The 15,337-nt window shown below is 43.3% G+C and overlaps 1 protein-coding gene across 1 annotated transcript in view; it reads right to left on the bottom strand.

The window, feature by feature from the left end:
• Positions 1-1,318: 1,318 nt before the first annotated feature.
• KCNH5 (potassium voltage-gated channel subfamily H member 5) overlaps positions 1,319-15,337 on the bottom strand; it is a 216,315-nt gene continuing 202,296 nt past the window's right edge. The window contains exon 11 of the mRNA XM_020809805.3: positions 1,319-2,710. Within this exon, the coding sequence (XP_020665464.3) occupies positions 1,748-2,710 (963 nt within the window). The 3' untranslated portion in view covers positions 1,319-1,747. The remainder of the gene's footprint in view (positions 2,711-15,337) is intronic.

Below are 15,337 nucleotides of genomic sequence, written 5' to 3'. Positions count from 1 at the left end.
TGCTGTGGTCCGATGAGACCAAGATAAACTTATTTGCTTCAGATGGTGTCAAGTGTGTGTGGCGGCAACCAGGTGAGGAGCACAAAGACAAGTGTGTCGTGCCTACAGTCGAGCATGGTGGTCCGAGTATCATGGTCTGGGGCTGCATGAGTGCTGTCAGCACTGGGGAGCTACAGGTCATTGAGGGAACCATGAATGCCAACGTGTACTGTGACAGACTGAAGCAGAGCATGATCCCCTCCCTTCAGAGACTGGGCCGCAGGGCAATATTCCAACATGATAATGACCCCAAACACACTTCCAAAACGACCACTCCCTTGCTAAAGAAGCTGAGGGTAAAGGTGATGGACTGGCCAAGCATGTCTCCAGACCTAAACCCTATTGAGCATCTGTGGGGCATCCTGAAACGGAAGGTGGAGGTGCGCAAGATCTCTAACATCCACCAGCTCTGTGATGTCGTCACGGAGGAGTGGAAGAGGACGCCAGAGGCAACCTGTGAAGCTCTGGTGAACTCTATGCCCAAGAGGGTTAAGGCAGTGCTGGAAAATAATGGTGGCCACACAGAATATTGACACTTTGTGCCCAATTTGGACATTGTCACTTTAGGATGTACTCACTTTTGTTGCCAGCGGTTTAGACATCAATGGCTGTGTGTTGCGTTATTTTGAGGGGACAGCACTGTTATACAAGCTGTGTACTCCTTGCTTTACATTGTAGCCAAGTATCATTTCTTCAGCGTTGTCACATGAAAAACTAAAATATTTATGAAATGTGAGGGGGCGTACTCACTTCTGTGCTATACTGTAGGTCTAGCTGTGAACATAGGCCTAATTATACTTTTCCATATGCATTCTGGAGCTCAGAAGAATAGCTAAGAATGAGTATCAGCCAGGCAGAAAAAACATTCCAGTATTAATCTTCAGGAAAGACAGTGTGATGTCATAGGTAGGAGGTCATCTTAGGACCTGGGAGACAAGGGTTCGAATCCTTACTCACCCTTGAAAATTCCCCAAACATCTCCCCAAGAGTTAAAAGAATTTGTTTGTTTATTCTTTTAAATGGCAGAACACAGCCATTTCCAGATCTGGAACATGATGGGGGAAAGACTGCTGGCCAAAAGCTAGCCTTCAGGTTTCCCTGAGACCTTGGACAGAACCAACGAGCATGTTCAGACTAAGAGGTTTCCCCATACCCTGCGTACTCCGATGTGTGTTTGTTTTTCACAAACTCCACTTCAGAAAACAGATCAAACACAAAAACAATATGGACAGGATGGTTTCCCCAATTCTTTAAACAACCCATTGCCTGCGCTCTATTCTTTTTTTAAACAAAATTCATTCTTTTATTTTGTAATAGAGATTATAAATAAATTGAAAGTGGGCATGCAGTCAACTGCATATTATACAAGCAATATCTATATTAATAACTGTTTTCTTTGGCAGGCCAGAATCCAGCTGGACATGCAATATTTACATATCAAAATCCATTTTCTTGTGTTCAAGTCATATTGAATGCAAGTGAAAATATATATGTTTAGATATATCTATCTATATATATATCTATATATCTCTCTCTATAATTTATTTATACATACACACACGTGTGTGTATATATGGGTACACCTTACACACAGACCCAGACCGACGTGTGTCTCTCTGTGTATATAAATATATGCACCTCTATATCTGCAGGTATGCAGGCCCATTTCACAGTATACATTTAGTATACAAAGAGAAATGAGTGAATATTAAAAGTGGATTTCATCCTTTTCCGATTCGGGCGACACGGGCCTCGAAACACTAAAAATATCCTGACAGGGTATTTGGGACGATAGCTGAGGAGATAAATGGGATTTGGGAGAAGCGGTCTGTGAGGTGTCCTTTTCAGACAGTATTTTTAAAATCTCAGCCACCTGCTTCTCCAGGGTGGCCATTCGGCTGCTTAGCAGCTGGATCTCTTCTTTGAGTTCGTGTTTCACCTCCTGGAGCGTCGTTTGTAAGGCCTGTTCGGGGATCGGGTAGAAGGGGTGCTTTGCGTCCGCTTGAATGGGACTGTGTTCCAGGGGGCTGCGGTTCTCCCCAGCTTTGTCCAAACGAAGGTCACTTTTCGTGATCCCGCTGTCACAAGAGTCTGTTTTCCTCAGCGGGTTTTTCGTCACGCCGTTCTCCGAATCGATGCTCTTGGGGTCGTCGGACAACAGCCCCATGGACTCTGCTTTGGTGACGTTGTTCCAGTCTTCCCTCTTCTCTTCTTGGCTCGCCATGGTGTTCTTGAGTCGAAGCCACCCTTTGCCGTTCCCATTTTTCATCCGCACGGGGCTAGTGACCTTGAGGGATTTAGGGTCCCCACCGCCAGTAACCCCGCCGCTGCTCTCTGGGTTGATCTCCAGGGCCTCCCGATTGTTCTGTTTCATGGCCTCAGTCTTCACGTAAGACAAGGAGGTCTGGATGGGTGTGATCTGAGACACGGTGACCACGCTGGTGCCCGTGATGGCGGCCCCATTTTGCAGGGTCCGAGTCTCCACCTGGAGGGTGTTCCTCTCCGGGTCAGTGAAGGTCGTGCCTTGGTTCCTCATTTCTTTCTGCTGCTTGAATTTCTGGAACAGCTTTCGGACGGGATGGTCCACCGGGATGCTCAAGGTCACTTCGTTCTTCTGCCGTAGGCGCTCCTCCTCCTCCTTTTTGACATCACTGATTTTTCGGAAGATAATCTGCCATAGAGAGAAACAAAATACATGGTGAGGGAGAAATGAATGTTGCTTGGAGAAGCAGATACTGTATGTTCTGCCAAATCTTAGCATGCTTAACAAGAAGACTGCCACTTTCTTCCTTTTGTGCAGTTTCTTTGACCCCAACTAGTGCTTGAAAACATGCCATCTTTTTTGACTAAACCGTAGGACCACTGTATCTGTTGGATCAGTATCTGCAGTTTCACTTATCTATGGTCTCAAAATATTTATTAAAAAAACAGAACGATGTATTTACCCTATTTTCCGTGTATAAGACTATACTTTTGTCTAAAATCTTTAGACTAAAAATTTAGGCTCGTCTTTATTTATTTATTTATTTATTTATTTATTTATTTATTTATTTATTTATTTATTTATTTATTTATTTATTTATATGCCGCCCATCTAGACATAGTCTACTCTGGGCGGCTCACAACTTCCGTCTTATACACGGAACTAAGCAAGAACAAAAACAAGTGGAGGGGAAAGCAGGGATCAAAGTGATCCTGCAGCACTTTGATCCCTTTCCCCCTACACTTCCTAAGCCTCACTTATTTTTCTTAATTTTGGATTAGAAAAGTGGGGGGGTGTCTTATACATAGGGGCGTCTTGTATACAGAAAAATACAGTATATATTTCCACTGTATAATTAGCAGAAATGCCCACTAGAAGGAACCAGAGGCTGTGCTATATGCAGGGTTCACTATTATCCACCGTTTTTGGCACTCGTGGGTGGAGGTTTGGGACCGCAGATACAGTGGTTCTACTGTAGTTTCTGGATTCCTGGCCTTGTCGTCTGGAGATTTTGCATGTTCTTGCTACCCCAAAGGAAACCCATCCGCAAGGCAATGACAGATTTCATTTTAACATATTGCTTTATTAAATACTTTTTCATATATCATTAATTTTCTCATCCCCTTAATAAATATTTATATCCCACCCAGTAGCTAGAGACGGCGTGGGGACAATAAAACAATGCTGGCTCATTTTAAACCATTTCAATCAACTGAGGATGTCAGGGCCGTTCAGTGTTTCCCTCATTTGCAGCTGTACGATTGACGATCCACCTGTAGATATTTCCCTGTCATATGTTATGCTGCAACATTTCTGACAGGGACAAATTAGGGCATCTTTCCCTGGGTTTCCTCACACAAATACACAGCAAACCAATCGTGATCCAGTGGCCCCAGGCAAGACACGAGAAGAAAGAGAGCAAGCAATAGCTTCCTTGCAGCCTGAGAGTATCAAGTTAAGCAAGGTGGACTGACAGGTATTGATGTATGTTAGGATAATCACACAACATGGTGTATAACAACCTCACTGATACCAACTCCAGAAGTCAGTGAACTGCCTGCAGTTGACACATGGAATAAATGACAAACAGAACCTTAAGTATACTTGTTCGAAAGTAAACACCACAAAGACTGAGGGTGCTGTCTAGGCAGGTAAATTGATCAGCTTCCTAAAGACATCTTAGCCAATTACATCACAGCAAATCCACAAGCACTCAGGTAATAGAAACACAGGTATTTCTCCTTCCATTGGTGCCTTTCTTTTCACTTTTGATTTTATTCCATTTACTACATGTCATTAGCGCTAATTACAAGTAGATCCATCTTTCACATGAGTATGCACTGTATTTTGTTTGTTCAGCAGGGCTTCTGGGTGGTTTTTAAAAAACCAGCATTCCCAGTCATATTATTTTGGCTTGTGAGATCACCTACATCACTCCTTTAGTGCCATCAATGGGCCTGTCCAGATGACATTATTATTTATTATTATTATTATTTATTTGATTTATATCCCGCCTATCTGGACGAATAGACATCACTGATGATGCACAGAGTGGGGCAGGGTGTTTGTGTGTGTGTGTGTGGGGGTGAACCCTACTCTTTTCACCTGGCTTCTCCTTGCACTGGAAAAGAATACAACTGCAATGCAAGTTTTATACTGTCTTTGTAAAAAAAATCCTTCTAGTTGAGTGCTACAGCATTATTCTGATAGAGTACTATTTGAAATACTTGCTGTGTCTTGTCAATTCAGCACTATTTCACATGAAGAAGGAGAAGGAGAAGGAGAAGGAGAAGGAGAAGGAGGAGAAGGAGAAGAAGAAGAAGAAAAAGAAGAAGAAGAAGAAAGGATCTGAATGCTGCCAAAAGGGGAGGTAAAAAGGTGGGGGAAATTGCCAAGGAGGGTGATGGAGAAAAGACATGGTATGATGTGTGGACAATGAAACACACCTTCTTGAGATAATTGAACATTTTTCATGTGAACCACATCAGGGTGCAGTATAGAGACATTATGTTAAGCCAGAGCAAACTTCTAGATGGTTAAACCCTTCAAATACATGGGCAGTAGGTATGACCTATTCGTACTGCAGAACCACAGGTGCCATGGAGACCCATTCCTTCTCCGCAGAAACGGTCAGTCCACTCACTGTTCACTGCGTGGCACTTGGCCCCGTCATCATAGTCATGCCAATCATGGAAGGAGCCCACCCAGCTCTTCCCTGCCTCCCCGGGCAGCCGACCACTCTGGTGAGGAGGCAGGATGCGGAGTCTCCCTGCTCAGCCAATGAGTGATCAGCTGCACAGGGAGGTGGGGAAGAGCTCTCTGGGCTCCTTTTGTAATTGGTGCAATGCCAATGACAGAGCTGAGCACTGTGCAGCATATAGGGACTGGACCGGCTGGTTCTGGGGGAAGGGAAATGGTCTCCGTGTCAACTGAGGTGCCATGATTCACATTTGTATCCCCAGGGATATGAATATGGATAGCCCATGTCTAATGGACAGTCTGGAAACAGACTGGTGGTGGTGCTGGAGGTGACTCTTGAGAGTCCCCTAGACTGCAAGGAGAACAAACCTATCCATTCTGAAGGAAGTAAACCCCGAGTGCTCAATGGAAGGACAGATCCTGAAGCTGAGGCTCCAATACTTTGGCCATCTCATGAGAAAACTCCCTGGAAAAGACCCTAATGTTAGGAAAGTGTGAAGGCAAGAGGAGAAGGGGATGACAGAGGACAAGATGGATGGAGAGTGTCACCGAAGCGACCAACATGAATTTGACCCAACTCTGGGAGGCAGTGGAAGACAGGAGGGCCTGGCATGCTTTGGTCGTGGGGTCACGAAGAGTCGGACACGACTTAATGACTAAACAACAACAATAGACAGTTTAACTGCCACATAAGGTTTACATCTGGGTTCTTTAGTAAAGCAGCACTGGTTTAGGAAAGTAGCTGGATGCGGTCAATTCAGATAGTAGCCAGTGGGAGCTTGGGTATTAGAGAAACCAGCTGGGGACTGGATGACTGAAGCCAGATAGGACTTGGCTAGAAAAATAGCTGGCTAAGTTGAAGCCTAGAGAGGTTTGGTCAAGTAAGTCTACCCTCTGTGTTGTCTTAAGGAGGAGGAAAAAGTCTAATCAGCTAGGGCAAGGAGAGGTTTTCAAAGTGTCAGTAAAAGTAACGGGTCTTTCAAAGAAAGACTAGATTTTCAGCCCACAGTTTTTGCATTTTGTTCTCATGAGTAAAACTGAATCCATAAACATGTTCTGAACAAAATACTGTGTCTCTAAACAGAGAAATCATCAAGATTCTTCCCTCTGGAAAAAAACACAACTTTTTTTTTCCTGATCCAGTTTTGGAAGCAGCTTGCGTTTACGTTGATACCCAGAACAGGTGAGGAAATGGTTTAAAGCAGCCATTCTCAACAGGGATCATATAGCTTCCCTCCCACCCGCCCACCGGCACATTTGAAGATGGCCAGAGACTGGAAACAATTCTTCACACACCATCTTATAAGGCTTGTTACGCAACTTTTACAGTCCTGATTTGGCTTGTATTCCTTTCATATTGTATTTAGGGCCATGACTTTAAAAAAAAAAAAAGAATGAGAATGGCCGGCTGAAAAGCATATTGTGAAGATTAAATGCTCTTTCAAAAGTGTTACGCTAGGAACACTGGAAAATACTATTACTTCCCATAGTAAACGCAGGAAATGTGTAAAGATTGATCACTCCTGGTCTCTGTTATGTCCCCAGCCCTCCCACCTTCAGTGATCAAATGAAACAGAGCTAGCTTGAAAGGTGGATGCGTGTGATTCAGCCGAGCACAATGTGTCATAAGGGGGTTGGGGCGAAAAGATCAGTAGCAAAAGAAGGTGGACTTGGTAGGCGGGAAGCAAGCTTACTGCTGAATCTAGTGGAATATCCATGGACTGAAGCCAGCGGATACACCTGACAGACTTGGCAGAATCCAGCAGACATCTGGGGGAAATGGCTATTTGGAAGTCAAATCAGACACAACATTGCTGTGAATCTGGAACGTCTAATATCTCATCTACCTGGAACAATGAAGAATGTTACACTTTGCCTGTTACAACATGAAGCTGGGCTAGAATAGTGGAAAGCCGCTGTGTCTTTATATGGTTATCTAGGTTGATTGACTGATTGATTGACTGATTGATTTATTGCTTAACCATCGATCCATCCATCGATCCATCGATCCATCGATCCATCCATCGATCCATCGATCCATCGATCCATCCATCGATCCATCGATCGATCGATCGATCGATCGATCGATCGATCCATCTATCTATCTATCTAGCTAGCTAGCTAGCTAGCTAGCTAGCTAGCTATCTCCTAAAGGATCCAAGGCAGCTTACAGTATTAAAATAAACAAAGTTAGAAGTTAACATAATGAATTATTACAATGTTAAAAAAGGAATTAACAAATACCATATTAAAACATTACAAATAAGAGCAATATTAAAAGCACGAGTAAAACAACAGAGTACAGCAATCCCTTTTTTTAAAAAAATCCCCTTGGTCAACCAGTCGTTTAAAGAAAGCCTGCCTGAAGAGAAAGGTCTTTGCCTGCTTGCAAAAGGACAGCAGAGATGAAAGCCAGCCTAGATGAAAGAAGGAGGGGGCCTGATTTTCTTTCCCATTTGAAATTTAAAAATCAGATTACAGTAGGACCCCAGTATCTGTGGTTTCACTTATCCACAGTCTGAAAACTAGAAATACAAAATTTCATGATCAGACATGGTCACTAGAGGGAGCCAGAGACCATGCTTTGGCTCACTCTTGTAGCCAGTTCTGGTAAGATATGTGGGGGGGGGGACATCTGGATTTTTTTTCCTTCTTTTTACCATGCTATGTATAGCAATTGCTATTTCCCCACAGTTTTCAGCATCCACAGGGAGGCTTGGAACCAAATCCCTGCAGATACGGGCATCCTACTGTATATCTGATATGAAGAAATGGGTGCATTTTAGTAAACGCTTAACCAATTGGTTGTTGTGGGTTTTTCGGGCTCTTTGGCCGTGTTCTGATGGTTGTTCTTCCTAACGTTTCGCCAGTCTCTGTGGCCGGCATTTTAAGAGGACAGGAGCTAAAACTCTGTCTGTGTTCTGGTGTCGTGTGTGGGATTATGTTATCTTGTTATGTTGCTTTTTGGGATTTTTGCTTTTCCTAGGATCCTTGTCACTTCACCTCTTATTTCTTCTGCTTTTTCTTTTGGAAGATAATATAATGCTGATTCCACATTGGCAATGATGTCTTCCACAGGAATGTTACTGGGTGTGACTGCGACCCAATCTTCTGAAAAGGACAAAAGCTGTTCCCACAGCTATACATACTTGTCAGGGTATTGAATTTTATAGGCCTGAACCCATATATGTTTCATTAACAAGCTGCCATTATGTGCAGATGAGAGAAAAGCTGAATCATCCTAAGCTGATGCAATGAGGTGAAACCAGAAAGAGACCAGGTGCAGAGATGAGGTCACCTGGAACTCGATTGGACTGGACAGAGACAAGATTATGTATAAATATGGACTGTGTCTGTGATATGTTCTCTCCTTCTGATGTGATTTTCTGCCACGCATGCTGTCGGACTGTGTGAACACTTCTAGATGTGCTGTAGAGACCTGCCTGTATATAAGTGTACATATATGTAAATATAACCGTCAAAGAAGAGCTGGTAAAGTGTCTTCATTTACTCTGCGCCAGAAGCGTAACAATACTAAACTATCCAAATGAATTGCACCAGAGCACAGACAGAGTTCTGACTCCTGTCCTCTGAAGATGCTGGCCACAGAGACTGGCGAAATGTTTGGAAGAACAACCTTCAGAACCACGGCCAAAGAGCCCGAAAAACCCACAACAACCAAAGAAAACAAATGTAAGCAATTCCATAAAGAAATTAAATATGTGACCTGTTCCATCAGCTTTTATCTAGCCCTCTACCACAGAGTTGGGATAGAAAGAATAGCTGCTAAATTCCTGGTTTCCGCTACCTTAGGCTGACTCCACAGGAAGGGAGACTTCAATGAGAAATTGTAAACCTTTGCAAGAGAGTGAGAAAAGCACCTCTTCTTACCCTAATAAATCTCTTGTACAAGATGCCCCTGTGGTTCTTTTCCTTTGAGACACAGAAAGAGCAAATGCAGTAGGACTGGATGATTCTTAAGATACAAGCAACCAATGCAGTGCTTCACATCCTTCAGCAAAAGAGCAGTTCTATTTTTTTCCACAAATCTCGCAAAATATCATTGTCACCAATTCTTTGTTCAGAGTGCCAGGAAATCCCTTCTTACTGGTGAGGAGTCCTCACCCTCCATGCAAGAAAAAGATAAACAAATGGTGGCTTTATAGTAAAAACTACTCCCGTCAAAAGTACATGACATGAATGCCTCAAGTCAAAGAGAATAGGCCTTTAGGAAGGCCAGAGAAATTAATCAGCTCCTTTTTATTTCTGAGTTAAACGGATTGCCTGGATGTCTGCGAGGGCAAATACAGAATCACAGAAAAGTGAAGTTGGAAGGGGCCTTTAAGGCCATCAAGTCCAACCCCCTACTCAATACAGGAATAAAAGTCAAAGGAGATCTGGCAGGTGGTTGTCAAAGTTTCTCTTGAAGGCCTCCAGTGTTGGAGCACTCACCGCCTCTTGGAATCATGTGGCGTTTATTGCAGGATGGGTTTTTGGGTTGCCAAGTCATTTCCTTCCTACTCAATAAGCGCTGCCCTTCTTGTTGGCATGTTTTTGTCAGATGTTAATGGATGCATCGATGCAAAGGCCGTGGAAAAATTTAAAACAATTTAAAGGGGTGCTGCACAGTGACATCAGTACAAAACAACTGTGTTAAGACTGTTCACACATCAATGCAACATTTTTTTAAAAAGATCTGAGACAAAAAAGGTAGATGCCTTTGGCCGAGCGAGATATGATCTGCAGTTAGTATGCTTCCCAGGTAGATGGCTGTGTATCATGTGACTCCATATTTAGGATGCAAACTCAATGCAACAATTGGCTCGTGTAGCCACAGCCTCAGTTCCAGTTAAGTTCGGCATCAGGATTAGCTGCTCCTTTCTATATCTGCTTGCCCCCTCCAGCTGATCCTGCCAGCTGGAGTTCCAAACTGTGTATAGTCCCAAGATAGTCTAACTTTATCTAGCCCCCCAATCCTGCCATTGATCCCCCTTTCCTGTGTGGGGGAGTGTATGTGTGTGATTCTGGCAAAAACCCATCCTTCAAACCCTCTCAGCCATGCGAGTTGGCTTCTTTTGAGCTTATACTTCCCCATATTAGTTATAAACCAATGTGGGTCCGTGCTATGTTTTTATTCTGTTGTTTTCGTTAAATTCCCCCTTCTGAATCGCTCTGTGGGTGAGAAATATACTCAGCCCCATTGCTGTCAAGGCACACTGCTGCCATAGTTTAAAGATTTGGGTATGTCTGAACAGCGTACCTGGTAACAACATACTGGCTACATACTGTAGCCCATGTCTTCAGAAGCATGGGATAGGTAGTCTCAACATTCTGTGCATCTGAATAAGCAGCCTACCATATATGAAAAGTGATGCCAAATAAATCTAATTTGTCTTTAAGATGTCATAAGACTCCTTGTGGTGATCCCTCGCTGGGAGGATTTTCAACGGCACACACAAGAGGTGGCAGGGGGGAAAACGGATGTGTTGAAAAAAAAACTTAACTCCCTTTGTCTTCATTAAAACACACACCGCACACAGAGACAAAAATTCAGAAACCCCTTTCAAATACAGTATGAGCTCATGCAGCTGCTTAAGATATTTTAGAACATCAACATGTTTATTAGAAGCTGACTGGAACACTAAGAAAAGAAGAAAAACGGGGCGTGGGGGGAGACAGCTAGATCCTTTTATCTCCCTGCTATGACCCAAATACAGGGTCCATAGATCTTCATTTAAGAGTCCTGCTTTACTTCATTTTCCTGCCATATCTTGCAGTGTGAGCTGTAGGGGACACCAAATTACAGTTTTAATTATATCTCACTCCCCTCCTGCTGCTGTCAGCTGGTACTCTGGGCGCTTTACAAAACGCAGTCATGCACTCCACAGCCCCAGCGCTGAGAAAAAGATACTCAAAATCCCGGAATAAGGTTAGAACAATTTTCACGGGGGTGGGGAATTAACGAGGAGGGGGAAGTAAGGGGAAATAGGCTAAGGAAATTATCGGTGCATAGCTGTGTTAGTCTGTGGCAGCGAACCCAGCAAAGAATTGTGTGGCAGCTTAAAAGTTAATCGATTTGATTTGGCAACAACTTTTATGGGTTAGGGACATGGTGGCGCTGTGGGTTAAACCGCAGAAGCCTCTGTCCTGCAAAGTAAGAAGACCAGCCGTCGTAAGATCGAATCCACACGACGGAGTGAGCTCCCGTCGCTTGTCCCAGCCCTGCCAACCTAGCAGTTCGAAAGCATGTTAAAATGCGAGTAGATAAATAGGTCCCACCTTGGTGGGAAGGCAAGGGCATTCCGTGTCTAATCGCGCTGGCCACCTGACCACGGAAACTGTCTTCGGACAAACGCTGGCTCTATGGCTTGGAGACGGGGCATGAGCACTGCCCCCTAGAGTCGAACACGACTGGACTAAATGTCAAGGGGAACCTTTACCTTTGTGGACTGAAGCCCATACACCTGCGAAAGTAAATTGCAGTCTGATACCAAAAGAGTACTTCAATGTTAAAGAAAAGCTAGCTCCTGGACGACAAAGAACAAAACTGAATGAATATAAGGGATGTGTATGAATAACAGGATCTTAATGGGAAGAATGATTTTTTTTTAACTGATGTGCTTTCTAATGGTCTAAAAATTCAGCCACATTTATTCTTATCTATTTGACTATGTTTTAACTGGATAGCTCAGTGGTTTGGGTATCTGACTGTGGAAACAGAAGTTGGGATTTTGATTCCAGAATCTGCACCCCAGAAGAGCCAGCCTGGGTAGCCTTGGGCAAATGCACAGTCCCGGGGTGCTCCCAGAAGAAGAGAATGGTTAAACCACTGCTGAGTATTCTCTATATGGAAAACTCTGGAAAGGATCAGCAAAGGTCAGAATTGACTTGAAGCCAATGATTATTATTGTTGGCTGGATAGCTGAGTTTGGTACATGGCTGTGGAGCCAGAGGCTGGGAGTTCAAGTCCTCACTGCACTTCCAGGGAGAAGAGTCAAGCTCCTGGCTCCTGGCTCCGCAGTCACGTACCAAGCTACATGGCCGTGGGCAACCTACACAAGTCTCAGGATATCCCCCAGATTTTTTTTTTAGGTTAGGCATCCTTCAGTCTCGAGAGACTATGGTAACGTGCTCTGTATGGAGGACTTGGAACAGCGTCTAGTGTGGCTGAGAAAGCCAATTTGAGACTGACAATCCCTTCCACACTGAAGACAAATACAATCTGTCCCCTGTCCAGCTCCCTGATTTGGTTTTGGGATGGCCTCTTTGCCTCAGCCTGCTGAACAAGTGTCTCTTCAAATTGGGAGAGGCCGTGATGCAACACCTGCATCCAGGCTGAACGCTCAGATGTCAGGGTTTCCCATCTGTTGAGGTCCATTCCTAAGGCCTCCAGAGCCCGCTTGCAGATATCCTTGTATCACAAGCCGTGGTCTCCCTCTGGGGCGATTTCCCTGCACCAATTCTCCATACAGGAGATCTTTTGGAATCCGACTATCAGCCATTCTCACAACATACCCTAGCCGACATAGACGTCGCTGTTTCAGTAATGCATACATGCTAAAAATTCCAGCTTGTTCTAGGACTACTCTATTTGGAACTTTGTCCTGCCAGGTGATACCAAAAATGCATCGGAGACAATGCATATGGAACGTGTTCAGCTTCCTCTCCTGCCATGCACAAAGGGTCCAGGACTCACTGCAGTACAGGAGTGTGCTCAGGACACAGGCTCTATATTCTTCTCAGATTATTATTGAGCCATACTCTCTTTGTGAGATTAGAGAACATGGTAGCCGCCAATGTATTTATCCAGTTCGACATCTAGAGTGTGTGTGTCAGAGATCGTTGAGCCAAGTACACAAAGTCATGAACAACCTCCTATTTGTTTGTGGATGGTAATAGATAGTTCACGTCCTGGCCCACCAGATAAGGGAATGGTAAATCAAACGTATGACAACCCCTTCCAGAGTTTTCCAGATACACAATACTCAGAAGTGGTAGATCTGCTTTGGTTTGGATTCCTGCCTTGAGCAAGGGGTTGGAGTTGATGGCCTTGTAGGCACCTTCCAACTTCATTATTCTGTGATACTATGATTCTAAGTGGTTTACCATTCCCTTCTTCTGGGGGTGCCCAGGGATTGTGCAGCTTGCTCAAGCCTACTCAGGTTGACGGTTCATTCAGAAGGCATAGTGGGGAATCGAACTCCCAACCTCTGGCCCCACAGTCAGGTACCCAACTCACGGAGCTATCCAGCCAACTGTTTATGATGCTGCAGATGACCAGGATCCAATGATGGAGACAGCTGCTTCGGCTAGAACGGCCAGCCCCTTCTCACTCCCACAGCACAGTATGCACCCTAAAAAATCTGGTCTGAGAGATGTTCTGGAGCAGCTGTTTTGGGTCCACAGAAGAATGCAGCAAGAAGCAGTAGTTCTCAGTTCTGATGGTATTGGATTCCAAAACTATTGTGCTGCATCACAACCATAATTCTTAATTTCTTATGGACAGCTTCAGGGAAAAACAAAAGGGAAAAACAAAACAAAGACTAGGTTGCTTCGTGTATCACTCATAAGCTAAAAATGGAACCTTCATGTTCAGCAATCATATACCACTGATGACCAAATATGTGAATAAAAGGCATTCACAACTTTCATCCTATACCTAATAAACCTAAGTTGATTTCATCATCAGTTTTTCCTTTTAGCTTACTACCATTTTCCAGAGCATTTATGCCATAAGCCACAAGCTCAGCACCAAGCTGCTGCACCATGCTTCCAGCAGATGCTTGAGGGAAAAAAGCCATCCTGTCAGCTATAGTAAATATAGCTGCTGCTCTCATTAATTTGTTTATGTGCCACTTAAAAATTGCTTCACGCACTCACAATAAATTGATATATCAGTACAATATATAATTTCATAGCTGGTGAATTCATCACAATGGTAACAGTTCATAAATCATTACATTTATATTCACATTACCTCTTTAATAAAATGACGACACTCCAATCAAGCTTCCATCAGTCTATCAAAGACAGCTAACAACCCATCAACATTGTATTATGTACTTGGACCCTAATTTGAGTCACACATCAAATTGCTGCTTGTAAGGAAGAAATAAATTCATATAATTCCAAAATGAACTGGGTTTTTCCCCCCAACCTCCTTAATGATGCCAGCTATTGAAGAAACAAAAACGTATGGGCAATTCGGCTTAAAATTGATCTGGAAAAAAAGGATGAACTTGTTAAAAGAAATTTGGAAACATTTGAAATGTTGGCAAACTTTAGGTTCCTCTTAAATGACTCTTGCCCTTCCTGGCTTATAAAAGCAGCCAGAGCGGGAATGGTCGAGTGAGTAAAGAAAGTGGTGAATGCCTCCTTACAGCAGAGCAGGATCCCAGCATGCTTAAAGGAGGCAGTATTAAGACCATTATTGGGAAATAATGCTTGATGGGGGACACGGGAGAGGGCCTTCTTGGTGGCAGCTCCCAGGCTGTGGAACGCTGTACCTCGGGAGTTCAGGTTAGCCCTCTCCCTTTTCTCCTTCCAAAAAAAGCTAAAGACCCATCTCTTCAGGCAGGTTTTTAACAATTACAACTGAATCCCTGAATGCTGCTTTTTAAAATTAAGATAGATTTTAATGTTTTTAATCATTCAAAGTTATTTTAATCAGTTTTATAGTTTTTTTAAAAATGTACAACTTATTGTATTTTTAATGTTATTCCTTTCAGTACTGTGAGTCGCCTTCGGTCGCCTTATTGGGAGAAAGGTGGCCTATCTATGAATGAATGAATGAATGAATGAATGAATGAATGAATGAATGAATGAATGAATGAATGAATGAATGAAATGGAGAAAGTCCCTTACAAAACTTTGTGGTTACATGCAGTCAACTTTCTTCTGACTTATGCAGACCCTATGAATAGTGACGTGCACTATTACCACCCAGAGTAGATTCATCTAGATGGGCGGTATAAAAGCCAAATAAATAAATAAATAAATAAATAAATAAATAAATAAATAAATAAATAAATAAATAAATTCTTGTCTTTCACAGAGCTGCTCAGACCTTGCAAACTGAAGGTTGTGGTTTCTTTTAGTGAGTCAATCTATCTCATC

This window comes from Pogona vitticeps, chromosome 1 (assembly GCF_051106095.1).
Source record: "Pogona vitticeps strain Pit_001003342236 chromosome 1, PviZW2.1, whole genome shotgun sequence".
Taxonomy (NCBI): domain Eukaryota; kingdom Metazoa; phylum Chordata; class Lepidosauria; order Squamata; family Agamidae; genus Pogona; species Pogona vitticeps.
The sequence above is the reverse complement of the archived record's forward strand: the minus strand, read 5'-3'. Positions and strand labels throughout refer to the sequence as shown.